Below are 14102 nucleotides of genomic sequence, written 5' to 3' on the forward strand. Positions count from 1 at the left end.
TACCATCCAACTGATGTTGTGAGTAGGGTTTCTGTTGTATTTGTAGGTAGGGTTTTTCACCTTTAATTGTTTCTACTGTCAGAATGCAATCAGATTTTTACTAATTATGTGTACAGACTAGGACTTACATATATGATCATGAAAACCTTTGCTTATTTGAGCAAACACAGCACAAATCCTTTTGTTAAGGACAATGTAATATAAGTTATAAAATTAGTCAAACAGTTTAAAGAACCAAAACTCAACTCACCTATATTTGAGAGGAAACATTAAAGACTCCAGAGCTCTACAGGCATCGCTGAGCCTCTGAAAACTTGCAGAGTGAAAGAGAACCTTATTCTCTGTAAGCACGGCACAGAACAAGCTGAGCACGTTTTGGATGCCTTTAAAAAAAAATAAATCAAAACTACATTAAACATTAAAATGTGCCATTTGCTGGAGGAATTTTCAAAAAACATACAATAAAAGCATAAATTGCCAAACCCCAAGTTTTTCTACCTTTTATTTAAGTAGCATGGCTTACTGTTTTTCAGGTTGCTAAAATAGTATCTTAATGTATTTCTAAGTTTTAAATATATTGTATTATATTTCCCTTTCAATACCACTTTCAAAGGATTTCCTCTTCTCAGCACAAATACCAGCAACGATTAATAATGACTTCAGACAGTATTATGTGTATCTTCTCCATAGTCTTCTGTGTACCTAGAATTCAATTCTGGTCACTGATCCAGGCTTAACTTATAAACATGTACGGATCTCCATGGGAAAAGAAAAAAACTCATACTGCTCAGCTCAAAAGAAAATGACAAAGCCTTCCTAGTAAATACATTCATATTTTATCCATGGAGAGCGTTATAAGCATCACAAGGTTAAAAAAGGGCAATAAGAGCACACGTGTTATTAGAAGGATATATTAAAGAAGAGCTGACCGTTTAAACAAGCCCTACTAGATTTAGGGTAAGACTCATGAATCAGATGATGGGGTTTTTTTTAGGACAATATAATTTACCTAGGAGACAAAGCCATGTGCTTTCAGGGAAAACCAAAAATACATTTCCTTTAAAACAAAGTCCCATCCTGAGAAGCAGACATGTCCGAGATATGTGAGATATGCTGAAATTTATGAAATTTCCTGAATATGCTGGAATGTGTGATGTTTCCCTGAGGACATAGCTTGTGTTATCAGTAAGACAGCCTTTATTACCTTTACAGAGCTACTGCTTATTTTACAATAATCTTCCCAATAATAAGTGTGACTACTGAGAGCCACTAGTTTCATATGATAATGAACACGTTGTTTTGCTTAAGGACAGGAATTAGCAGGGCTCATTTGGAGAGCTTTAAACTAGACTCGAAGGGGGATGGGGACGTAGCTGGGCTTGCATCAGTAGGGCACCACTCTAGAGTTCATGAAGGCTGGGAGGCCTCCCGTACCCCTGGGGTGAAATTGGTGTGCTCAGCTCACTCGCAGTTGAGGAGGGCTTCTACAGGCAGCTGAGAGCAGCCTCGCAGTCACAGGCCCTGGTTGTGGTGGGGGATTTTAACTTCCCTGATGTTGTTGGAAGGACTACTCAGCCGGCCAGCCGCAGTCTAGGAGGTTCCTCCAGTGCCTTGACGATAACCTTCTGATGCAAAGGGTGGAGGAGCCGACTAGGAGAGGTGCACTGCTGGACCTCATCCTCACTACCAAGGAGGGTCTGGTTGAAGCGGTAAAGCCTTGGCTGCAGTGACCATGAGATGGTGGAGTTCAGGATCTCATGTGGCAGGAGCAGGATAGCAAGCAGAATTGCAATCCTGGATTTCAGCAGGGCAAACTTTGGCCTTTTCAGGCAATTGCTGGGGGAAATCCCATGGGCAAGGCTGCTTGAAGGTAAAGGGGCCCAAGATATTTGGTTAGTGTTCAGGGACTGTTTCTACAGGGCACAAGATCAGAGCATCCCGACACGTAGGAAGTCAAGGAAGGGAATCAGGAGACCTGCATAGTTAAGCAGGGAACTACTGGGTATGCTCAAGTGGAAGAGAGTTTATAGATCACGGAAGGAGGGTCTGGCCACTTGGGGAGAATATAAGGCTGTTGTCAGAGGGTATAGGGAGGCAATTAGAAAAGCTAAGGCCTCCTTAGAATTAAACCTGGCAAGAGGGGTCAAGGACAACAGGAAGAGCTTTTTCCAACACGTGGCAGATAAAACTAACACCAGAAGCAATGTAGGCCCACTGATGAACAAGGTGGGTGCCCTGGTGACAGAAGATACAGAGTAGGCAGAGTTACTGAATGCCTTCTTTGTCTCTGTCTACTCTGCCGGAGGCTGTCCTGGGGAGCCCTGTACCGCTGAGGCCCCAGAGGAAGGCAGGTCAATGGAAGAGTTCGCCTAGGTTGATGAGGACTGGGTTAGGGAGCAGTTAGGCAATCTGGACATCCATAAATCCATGGGTCTGGATGGGATGCACCCACAGGTGCTGAGGGAGCTGGCTGAGGTCACTCTCCATCATCTTTGCCAAGTCTTGGGAAAAGGGAGAGGTGCCTGAGGACTGGAGGAAAGCAAATGTCACTCCAGTCTTCAAAAAGGGCAAGAAGAAGGACCCGGGTAACTATAGACCGGTCAGCCTCACCTCCATCCCTGAGAAACTGATGGAATGACTTATCCTTGGTGCCATCTCAAGGCATATCAGGGATGAGAGGGTCATTAGAGGCAGTCAACATGGCTTCACCAAGGAGAAGTCATGGTTGACCAAAGTCTTTGACTTTTATGAGGACATAACAAGATGAATGGATGATGGCAGAGCGGTGGACGTGATCTACGTTGACTTGAGTAAGGCATTTGACACGATCTCCCACAGCATCCTTATAGCTAAAGTGAGGGAGCGTGGTCTGGACGATCGGGTAGTGAGGTGGACTGCGAACTGGCTGAAGGGAAGAAGCCAGAGAGTCATGGTCAATGGTGCGGAGACCAGCTGGAGGGCTGTGTCTAGTGGAGTCCCTCAGAGGTCAGTACTGGGGCCTATATTATTAAATATATTCATCAATGATTTGGACGAGGGAATAGAGTGACTGTCAGCAAGTTTGCTGATGACACCAAGCTGGGAGGAGTGGCTGACACGCCAGAAGGCTGTGCTGCCATCCAGCGAGACCTGGACAGGCTGGAGAGTTGGGCGGGGAATAACCTAATGAAATTTAACAAGGGAAAGTGTAGAGTCTTGCATCTGGGCAGGAACAACCTCAGATTCCAGTTTAAGTTGAGGAATGACTTATTTGAGAGCAGTGTAGGGGAAAGGGACCTGGGGGTCCTGGTGGACAGCAGGATGACCATGAGCCAGCAGTGTGCCCTTGGGGCCAGGAAGGCCAATGGCATCTTGGGATGTATTACAAGGGGGGTGGTTAGTAGGTCTAGAGAGGTTCTCCTTCCCCTATACTCCGCTCTGGTGAGATCACACCTGGAATACTGTGTCCATTTCTGGGCCCCTCAGTTCCAGAAGGACAGGGAACTGCTGGAGAGAGTCCAGCGCAGGGCAACAAAGATGATGAAGGGAGTGGAGCATCTCTCTTATGAGGAAAGGCTGAGGGATCTGGGGCTCTTTAGCTTGGAGAAGAGGAGACTGAGGGGTGACCTCATTAATGTTTACCGGTATATAAAGGGTAAGTGTCACGAGGATGGAGCCAGGCTCTTCTCAGTGACAACCAAGGATAAGACAAAGGGTAATGAGTACAAACTGGAACAGAAAAGGTTCCACTTTATCTTGAGAAGAAACTTCTTCTCAGTAAGGGTAACAAACACTCGAACAGGCTGCCCAGGCGGGTTGTGGAGTCCCTTTCTCTGGAGACATTCAAAACCCGCCTGAACACCTTCCTGCGTAACCTCATCTGGGTGTTCCTGCTCCAGCAGGGGGATTGGACTGGATGAGCTTTCAAGGTCCCTTCCAACCCCGACATTCTGTGATTCTGTGATAATGGCTTGTGCTTTCAAACTCCATTTTCCAAGAATGGGACAGGCCCATGAAATCAAAGACAGAGGCTTATGAGGATGGAAGGACAAAACGCTTTGTTATAATGCTGAGTGAGTTAGGGTTGCAAACACTTGCGATTGTGTTCAGTGGTGTAATTAATATTGTACTAAATAGTATAAACCAAACTACTTTGTAATATACAAGGTAGGATAGTGTTAAAAAATTGAACTGCTCTCCTCATGTGAACGGAATAGCCTTCACCAGTGAACGGTTAGAAGCAAACCTGAAATAGTGTCCTTTCTTGTGTATGTATGCATAAATATACTTCCATGTATGTATGTCTTTGAACACAATATAGAAACGGCTGCCCGTTTAAAAACAAACAAACAAAAAATCTAAGAAATTCAAAACTTCAACTGTCCTTTTAATGCAAAACTTCCCTTGTTCCCAGAAGACTTTCCGAAGTGGTTTGGAGTATACTTTTTGTTTTAAACTAAGCTTTTGTTTTCAAGCTAAGTGGGCTTTTTATACCATTTCATTCCATACCAAAAGTCATATTAAGACACTTAGGAATACAATTTTTAAACATCTGACACTATTTTCCTATCATCAGATACAAAAACTCTCAAATAATCCTCTATAAACCTGTAATGTTCTGCCAGGTATTACTGAGGAAAATAATACCTAAAACCCAAATATTCACAACATTTTGTACAACTTAATTATCTTAAAAAAACAGTCTTGTAATAAAAATATCTATACCTAAAAACTCTAGAAGGTGATGGTTTTCCATTCTGCACATCTTGTAAGTGCAATCTAGGCTGAGGAGTTCTAAAATATTTTCTGGATTTTATTGACTTTAAACCATGTTTTAAAAATAATTAAAACATTCCTTTAGTGAAAGTATTCAATAGTAACCGAGCTGTGTTTATAAAAATTAGTCCTTTTTTCTAGCTATATGATATTCCCTTGCTGTGGATTATGATGATTCAAGGGTCTAGAAGGAATATCTTAATTCTAATATCTTTAAAACTCCTAAAACACATTCAGTATCAGCATTTTTCACTTGAAATCTCTTCTGAATACAGGCTTCTTCATTAGATATCGAAACAATACACAATTCTCAATAGTTCGTCACTACTGAACACTTTAAAAATGCACAAATTTTACTAACAAAATACATGGATGAATTGGAAATCAAGATTTTGCTTATGTATAAGGAGGACACCTTGTAGGTACTTCATAGTATTTGAACACCAGCCTTCTAAAAAGAAGATGCGAATAAACTACTCTGACCTTCTAGTGTTGATACCTGTCTATGACGCCAAAACAAAACATCACGGTTACACTGATTTTTTTTGTTCTATTAAAAAAAAAACGAGAACACATTGGCTGTAAAGCACATGATCATGTGGCCTCCCAGAGACTACTAAAATGATACACTATTGTATGGCTAATAGAGGTAATCTTCATCATCATATATAGCATCTCTTAGATATTTTCTTTACCACTTTAAGAAATGGATTTTGGCAGGTGTCTTCAACTTACTGAAAATTTTGGAAGGCTAATCAGTGTAATTTTTTTTTCCTGCTGATTTTTCTTGATAGTTTCTTTTAATAACCCAAGTTCACGTACACTATGTTAGAAGACCGGTCAAAACTCAGTGCTGAAGTTACACTGAAGTTCAACTTTTCTACCGAATATGATCTTAGTAACCAGAAAAATAAGGTCTTCGTTTCTGTAAGACTTGGGGTCGGGAAAAAGGATGACAAGAACAGGTTTGTCACCTGAATTCAACTACAGTGAGCCTGGAGTTCACAAGTTCCAGCTTTCTCCCAAGGTTTTACTGGAGGACAAAGGGACAATACTCAAAAAGCAACACTTAACTGGAATAAAAAGTAGGAGAAAAAAGAAATAAACTAATGCTTTTTTTGCTTTTCGTTTTTAATTTAAACTATTAAGCAGTGATGATACAGTTTGTGAAGCTTTCATAGTTTCACTAGGGAAATTAGTCTGGATTTGCTGCAAATTACTGGCTGCAGATACAGCTTCAGTTTGTACTCCACAAAGGCATTTCTCACTGAAACTTAATCAGCACCAATATAATTTGATATTTAAGATTACTATTTTTAGCAACTATCTCCCTTGTATAATCTTGATGCTGCACAGAAGAATATTTGCTGCAAATATGTTTTTATTACATTCTGATAGTTAGTCTCTCAAATATTTGCTACATTTTAACTGGCCGTGGAAGACGGATTTGAAATGTTTGCTGTGATATGAATGCACCAGATGCAGCCCCAGCCTTGCTGAGTTAGACAAGAGTACTGTTTGATTTGCAGAACTTATGAAAGTGACCAAAATGGAGAGCACTGAGACACATCTCTCCCATAAATCAGCAGGTACAATACAGTACGAAACAGTACAATAAAAAGAACATGTCAAGAAATAACCAAGGTCATTTCTTTATGTAACTTTTGCAAAAGGCCCTTTAAAATGAAAACTTCACTGATTCTTTTCTTTCCTGAATGAAAGTTCACAGCCTTAGAAATACTATATTCCTAAGAGAGGTTCTGAAGTTTTGAGGGGTTTGTTTCATTTGTTGTTGTTGCTGTTTGTTTTCGTAACAGAAGTGTTATTCCATTAAGAAGCTAACCACCTGTATTGACCAGCTTCTTGAAAACAGGCTACTCAGTACAACACACTTGGACAGTGAGACTCAGGGTAACCTCTTCCACTGACTGACTAACTGGTACAGCCCAGGCAGATTCTTTGGTACCACTTGTTTTCCTTCCTTTTTTTTAAAAAAAAAAATACTCTGTATACAATACAGAAAAACATAAATAAAATCAAGTGTACAATATAGACATCTAATCTGGAATTTTCTTATTTTCAAGATTATATCCATCAACTCAATATAGAACTATTGCTCCACATATCCTTTGAAATACATGTTTTCAGGAATACGCGCAATATAGTGACTGCGAAAGAAATTTTCATCTGATACAATCAAACTAATTATAAATAGTAAGACTTTCGATTACTTGTCTTTTTTAAACCATTGATTAAATTATTTGACCAAGTCACCAAGGTGTTACTTCAAGCCTTGCATGTTGTTTACCCAAACCAAACAGTTCCGCATAACAGCCTGAGCCCAGTTTCCTCATGCTACAAGACACAATCGCGTCTGTAACCTTGAACCGTACACTGGTCTTCAGACTCCACACTACATCCGATGCTAATTTGTCAGGGCATAAACAGACAACATGAAAAACAACAAACAAGTTGATTTTTACAGATTACTCTCTTGCAGTCTACAAACAGACAGACATCCTGTGAAATATTATACATACGCTGGAAATTTTTGAATGGAGGCTTCCTGACCTTCACTGTTTTCAAGTATTTAAAGAATCTGTAATTTGTACTAAATTATCTGACATCCTACATCAACAAATGTATCATTCTGCCTGCTTCCTGTTGTTCTAGAATTTAAGCATTTATTTAAGCAGGATTAAAAAAAAACCCAAACACAAAGTGTACTTGACAAATTACCAACTGTCCTCTGTATTGCATTAAATCAAAATATTATCACTAACTTTTTCAGACTTTTGTAAGCAGTTATAAACATGAGATTTGGAAACTCAACTAGTTGAATACATTATTATGCCAATATGCCATTCTTTAATTACTAGACAGAAGAAAAAGCTTAATAGACAAAATAATCCATAACCTAGCCAGACTAATCCAGGAAATGGGTCAACAAAGACTGAAAAGCCTTTCTGAAAGGCCACTGGAGAGTGCGGAGTACGAGTTCTGTGCCAGGCAGTGTCAAGCGCTAAAGATAACTGAGGAAAAAAGTAGAGAAAAACAAAACTCTTTTCATTTTTATTTTTAGATGTAGCTGCACAGCACTGCTAATGAACAAAATACAAGGTTAAGTAATAAATAAGAGGCAACAATTGTACTCAACACCCATATAGGCAATCCTCGCCAAATTGCTTTCGTCAATCCAAAAATTACACAGTATCTCCAATCGACTACACGCAGTTAAAAGAAAACCCAAAAAATTGCTACAGATGTCACTCAGTTCAGGATCAATTTACACTTTTCTAAGTGTGCACTGCTGCACTGCTCACTCCATGATTAAATCATTGCTGAACTTGCTCATAATAGGGGAGCAACCCAGCTGTGCCAGCAGAGAGCTTTGTGGGGGTGTAGTTATTCTGCTTTCTGCCTGGGTGACAGAGAACACGGGTCAGATGAGCACCCCAAGAGATTCATTGACTTGGTCTTTGTGAGACTAAGGAGGAAGAGAAGCAGCCCCTAAACCACAGAGCTTTCAGCTAAGACATTTAATGAATGAAGTGTTCGTACTAATTTCTCAGCACGTAGAAGCAATTATGGGTGTGAGATGCAGTAAAGAAATCAAAATACATTTTTAGAGATAAACTTTTAACTTTGGAACTGAAGGCAATTCAGTATCTGAACCCTGAGTGTTGCACGTTCTTTGTAAGCCGCAGGGCAGAATGAAGTGTTCTCTACCAACCAGCCTTTGGGGAAGGTGGGAAGAGGTAAGAACAGGAGGATCATACCGAATGATGCTGGTATCATTGTCACAAAAGCCAACTGATAATTAAACAACAAATCAAAGAGACTGTGAAAATGAGTATATGCATTAAAAAAAAAATCTCTTCAGCTGCTGGATAAATCTTCCTATCGCTACTGCTCCCTGAATGTCTAACAATATCAACTGTGTTCTGTCAACACCGAGTCAAGCAGGTGGTTGTCATCCAAACCCAAAATTACACAGGCACAAAAAAGAAGGATTAAGCACAGTATATGACCTACTTAGGAAGACACAGGGTGACGTCTGTCATCTGTATGTTGATCTCACTTCCTTATTACCAATTTCATTAAATCCCTCTGCAGACCTACTTCAAGGAGCGGCAAAAGCCCTCTGGATTCCTTGAGTCTTTAAACACAAGTCTGCCAACACACTGAGTGAACATGATCAGCGAATTCTTTTTTCAGAGACAACGATACAGCTAAAGACAATTAATAATAAAATATTTAGGTAATAAAGTCTTCATCCCTGAAAGACAGAATTGCAAAACCATTTCACATGCACAGTTTTAAAGCTATTCGGATGCAAAGTGAGACTGATAAGCTCAAGATTCATATGAGTGCGTTGAGTTTTCTCAATAAAGTAGAAAAGACAATGGAAGGTAAAACAGACAAATAATGGTTTCACATACAGAAAGACCTTCACATGGCAGGGAGGTGAATGCCCAATTTACATGAAACCAATAATTGAATTATACCAACATAACCTGCATTAACAATTGAAGGTTTACAGCCCATTCTATGTCTGGCTCATACAGACAGCCTTGATCGGTGCTAGAAGAAATAAACTGTTACATTATTTCAAGTGTTTGGGGTTTTGGGTTTTATTTTGGTTTTGTTTGTTTGTTTGTTTTTAAGTGAACACACATAAAAAATCCTAGTGAAGAATAAATGCCAAGAGGATGTCAGTCAAAGTAGGTTTGCATATAAAATTAAATTCAGAGCTGTTACGGGGAAGATAATCTTCATGCAAATAAAATACGAGATATTTTTTTTCTCTTACAGGAAGTGTGGCAAGCAATATTTCTCAATATTGAACTGTTAACTATCAGATGAAAATGGAGGTATTAACATTTGAGTAACAGTCTATTCTGCTGACATATCATTTATTTTCACATTTCATTTCACATGGCATTTTCTGCTTAGTTATTTAGTTATCTAGTAAGATACCTAAGATAGAAAGCTATTTGGTTTGGATGATAATCCCATAAATATCTAGTATTCCAGCCCTGAGAAAGTCATAAACAGAGACAAACAGTAATCCTGTACAAAAGTAGTATCGGGATACAGAATCTCTATAACCCTCACAGGCCCACACTAACCAAAACTCAATGAAATAATTTTGTAAAATAATGAGCGTGGACTGGGATAACAGATCCATACTAATGCATGGAAATGCTGCCAGATTTCCCTAAGCAGAGGTGGGAGGGAGCTATTGAAATGTTCCCACATTTTTAGAAATGTGTATAGGTGACTTGCCTTTTCAGAACTGCTCTTTCAATAAAATGAATTTATTACTTGTACTGAATACTTTGCGAAACCTTCTCTCCCACATACATTAAAAGATAAATTGGAAAAATAAGCATATGCTACAAAAATTATTTATAGCTGTTAAATTAATCAAAATTATCTTTATGCTGGTAGCAAATCTAAAATCATAAGTTGATGTGAAGGAGAAATTATTTACAACTGCTGATTTATTTAAGTAATCAAAAATAGATAATGCCATTTACCAGCTCTCCAAATTCATATATGGTGAACCATCTGAAAGTAAAGAAGGATTTCTGTTCTGCCACCAACAGACATTTTCAACTTCAACCAACCCAATTTGGTTCTAAAATTTCACATTAGAAATCAGGTCAGTTATAAAGTTTTCTGACCACAGATTCAAAGCCATGGCAGGATGAGCAGAAAGCAGAGTCATGACCATTACTTTTTTGAGACTATTGGGAATTATTCTGCACATAAGCTAATTAGCAAAGCATGTTACCTAATAAGTAAGCGGTGCATCAAAATGGAATTACTGTATTTATCCCCTCATTGCCAATGTCGACAATTCAAGAAGCGTCTGGGAACAGCACATGAACAACTTTTACACATCAATGACAGCCTTTTTATGGGACTGAGCCATATCCACTGGCTAGCATCAGAAACCTGGTGAGGTGATGCCCACTTACAGATACCAGCAAATCATAGATCCTGATCTTGAAACCTTAATTTTTATTTACTCACAGGCACAACGTGCAAACCAGCATTTTTGAAAATATAAAAGCATATGGTACAAAATCGGAACATTTCACTTTCATCATCACAAGAAGCACCTGAAAACACTTAATGACTTTCTACCTTGATGATGGATATTTTTGTCATCTTTACGGCTACATTTAAAACAGCAAGTCTTGAGTTATTTGAATCTAAACTATGGCAACTAATTCCAGAAAAATACATAGCTTATCTATTTACAAAAAACTGTAAAAGCAAGTATTTCAGACATAGGTAAGAATAAGGCCAAAAGGCAAAACAGAGAATTAAATCCACAAAATCATGAGTAGCGGCAATATGAAAAAGAACAGTATAACATACGGGAAAGAATATCATGTGTAATGGACCGTAAAACATTCTGAGCAGAAATATTACAAATTAAATCCTGATGGACCAAAGGGACACCCATAATTTGACTGGATTTGTTGAAAGCAGAAGAATGTCCTTTAAAAAATGCAGAGCGAGAGTAATATCACTACGATCCTTAGAAAGAAAATATCCAAGAATGAAAAGAGTATTGTCATTCTTGAACCGTACACAGGAAAAATGGTCAAGGATACACAAGAAATTGCAAACATATCTGTTTCCTGCTTAAGGACTACAAAGTCTTTCTCAAGGGACGTAACTACTGAAGTATTATATTAATGGAATCAAACAAATGCGAAGACAACAAGAGGTGGCTGATGAGGATATTCTGTGAGAGCCACCTTCAGCCACTGTTGCTTGATATTCATGGAGCATAAAACCACAGATATTCAGTTAAGGAAACTGTGAAACACCATAAACAGGAAAAGTGAAAAAAGCTGCTTTATTTTCTTGAAACATATTTGGATTCTCTGCAAAATGTTTAGCGATCTTTAAAAATTCTTTCTTTGGGAAACGGTACGAGATTTTCCTGACCTTCTGAAATACTGATCACTCAGCCCACATTGCAACTGAATAGCAATAATTTAAAAAATGATTTTACAAGAACAAATGGAACGAAATTTCTATAAAACTATTTTTTTTCTTTCCTCTGGAGCACAAGCATTAACATTGACATTTTGAAAAATGAAGTTTTGCAAGGTCTTATGATTTAACTGCTATCAAGTTTGGTTTGGATTAATGAGAAAGCTATTTCTATATTCATACCAGCAAAAGTAGAAAGAAGAGCAATAAGTTCCAAGTAGGATCTGTTTCAGTATTTTCTATAAGTGAAAGTGAGCATCTTCTGACTTTTCTAAATTCATTTATTTATTACACATTTGCTTTTTGTATTTTCTACTTTTATCTCTGGAAAAAAATAATTTGTTTTCACTCTTCTGAGAGGCGTCTTCTGAAGTCCTGCTGTAAACAGAAAATTACCCTCTTCTCAAATATCTCAAAAGAAATGTTCACTTAACCATTTAAAAACAATTCACCCCATTGTTATAAAGCAAACTGCAATACATAATTTTGTTACTGGAAAAGCTTCTTAAAAACCAGCTCATTAAATACAGCACTTTATCAAATATGCAGCTTCAAGTTCCTTTAACAGTAGTATTTACTTAGGTCAGATAACTTTTCCTTCTGAGATTTATAATTTGCTTAAAATGAACTACTGCATATTTTGCCTCATTAGTAACACAAGTTTGGACTGGATAAAAAGCAAGCGAGCATCTTATTTCATGTGCTTCATTGTTCTGCAAAACAGTGAATACTACAGGAAATACTGGTCACTGCCTCCCAACACGTTTCAGAATCCCATCTACTGACGGCTGGCATCACAGCACCAGCGTTACGCTGGTATTGACAGAGCTCTCAAGTGTGTCCACACACGACAAACAAACGTAAAAAACCTGAGCAGCACATACTGAAGGAATAGTTTGACATTACCTGACCGTGAGCTGCTCTAATGGCCATCACCCCACCCACACATTGCTGCTTTCCTTGCACCTGCAGTGATGCTCACAGAGTCCCAGGTGAGCTTGTTCCAGCTGGAAGAGGGATGGATCTGTTCTCACGGTAGCACTTTGCTACTAGACTGACTTAACCACAGCATCAAACCACAACCCGAGGCTGACAGTAAACAGACATGACTTACCCTCCTTGCACCCTCCAGTATTTTGTGTTAACTTGGTGAGCTGAAGTAGTTTGGCACAGGTGAGCCGAGCACCGTTTTGGCGCAGGGGATGGGGCAGGACTCTGCAACTGGAAATGGACGTTCATAAATGGGGCCAGCTGCCTGGCGGTTTATGCTGCTGGGGAAATGAAGCCTCAGTGACTGTACACAAAGTGCAGCTACTCAAGATAGGTTCTCCTTCCCCTCTGCTCCGCTCTGGTGATACCACACCTGGAATATTGTGTCCAGTTCTGGGCTCCTCAGTTCCAGAAGGACAGGGAACTGCTGGAGAGAGTCCAGCACAGGGCAACAAAGATGATTAAGGGTGTGGAGCATCTCCCTTATGAGGAAAGTCTGAGGGAGCTGGGGCTCTTTAGCTTGGAGAAGAGGACACTGAGGGGTGACCTCATTAATGTTTATAAATATATAAAGCGTGAATGTCATGAGGATGGAGCCAGGCTCTTCTCGGTGACAACCAATGATAGGACAAGGGGAAATGGGATCAAACTGGAACACAAGAGGTTCCACTTAAATTTGAGAAGAAACTTCTTCTCAGTGAGGGTGACAGACACTGGAACAGGCTGCCCAGGGGGGTTGTGGGTCTTCTGCTCTGGAGACATTCAAAACCTCCAGCAGGGACACTGGACAAGATGATCTTTTGAGGTCCCTTCCAATCCCTAACACTCTTCTGGGAGTGCAGAAGAGCCCCTGTATGAAAGTAACTATGACAATATTCCTTTATTTCCAACATCTAAAGGAACACTTTCTTTTTGTTCTGCTGTCACAGCAGTAAGGGCCCATTAGCAGCAAATGCCACATCAAATCCCCTGGTAATCTATTTGTTCTTTGACAGACTACACAAATCTACTTGGAAAGCTTGAACGGCAAATTCTCTTTTGCTGGGTTATAGAGCTAATCGCAGCTCACTGGCCACAGGGATTTAAACCGAAACTACAACATAAGCCAGCAGCATCCACTCATGCAACATGTGGTGCCAGGTTCCACAGGCAGCACAGTACACAGTTTATTAACATCAAAGACTGATTAGAAGTTTCTTGATTTTACACTTCAATAAGTCTGTGTTAATCTAATTCATTCATATATGCTGTTAAATTCCAACAAAGGGTATATATGTTCCCATCACACAATATATGACATCTCATGGAAAGAAAAAACAAAACAAAACAGAACTTAA

General features: G+C 39.3%; 1 protein-coding gene across 11 annotated transcripts in view; it reads right to left on the reverse strand.

Moving 5' to 3' along the window:
* SBF2 (SET binding factor 2) overlaps nucleotides 1-14102 on the reverse strand; it is a 269359-nt gene that overhangs the window by 116433 nt on the left and 138824 nt on the right. For all 11 annotated transcript variants that reach the window (XM_065066151.1, XM_065066158.1, XM_065066154.1 and 8 more), the window contains exon 7: nucleotides 251-383. In XM_065066151.1, the coding sequence (XP_064922223.1) occupies nucleotides 251-383 (133 nt within the window). The remainder of the gene's footprint in view (nucleotides 1-250; nucleotides 384-14102) is intronic.

This window comes from Columba livia, chromosome 5, assembly GCF_036013475.1.
Source record: "Columba livia isolate bColLiv1 breed racing homer chromosome 5, bColLiv1.pat.W.v2, whole genome shotgun sequence".
Classification (NCBI taxonomy): domain Eukaryota; kingdom Metazoa; phylum Chordata; class Aves; order Columbiformes; family Columbidae; genus Columba; species Columba livia.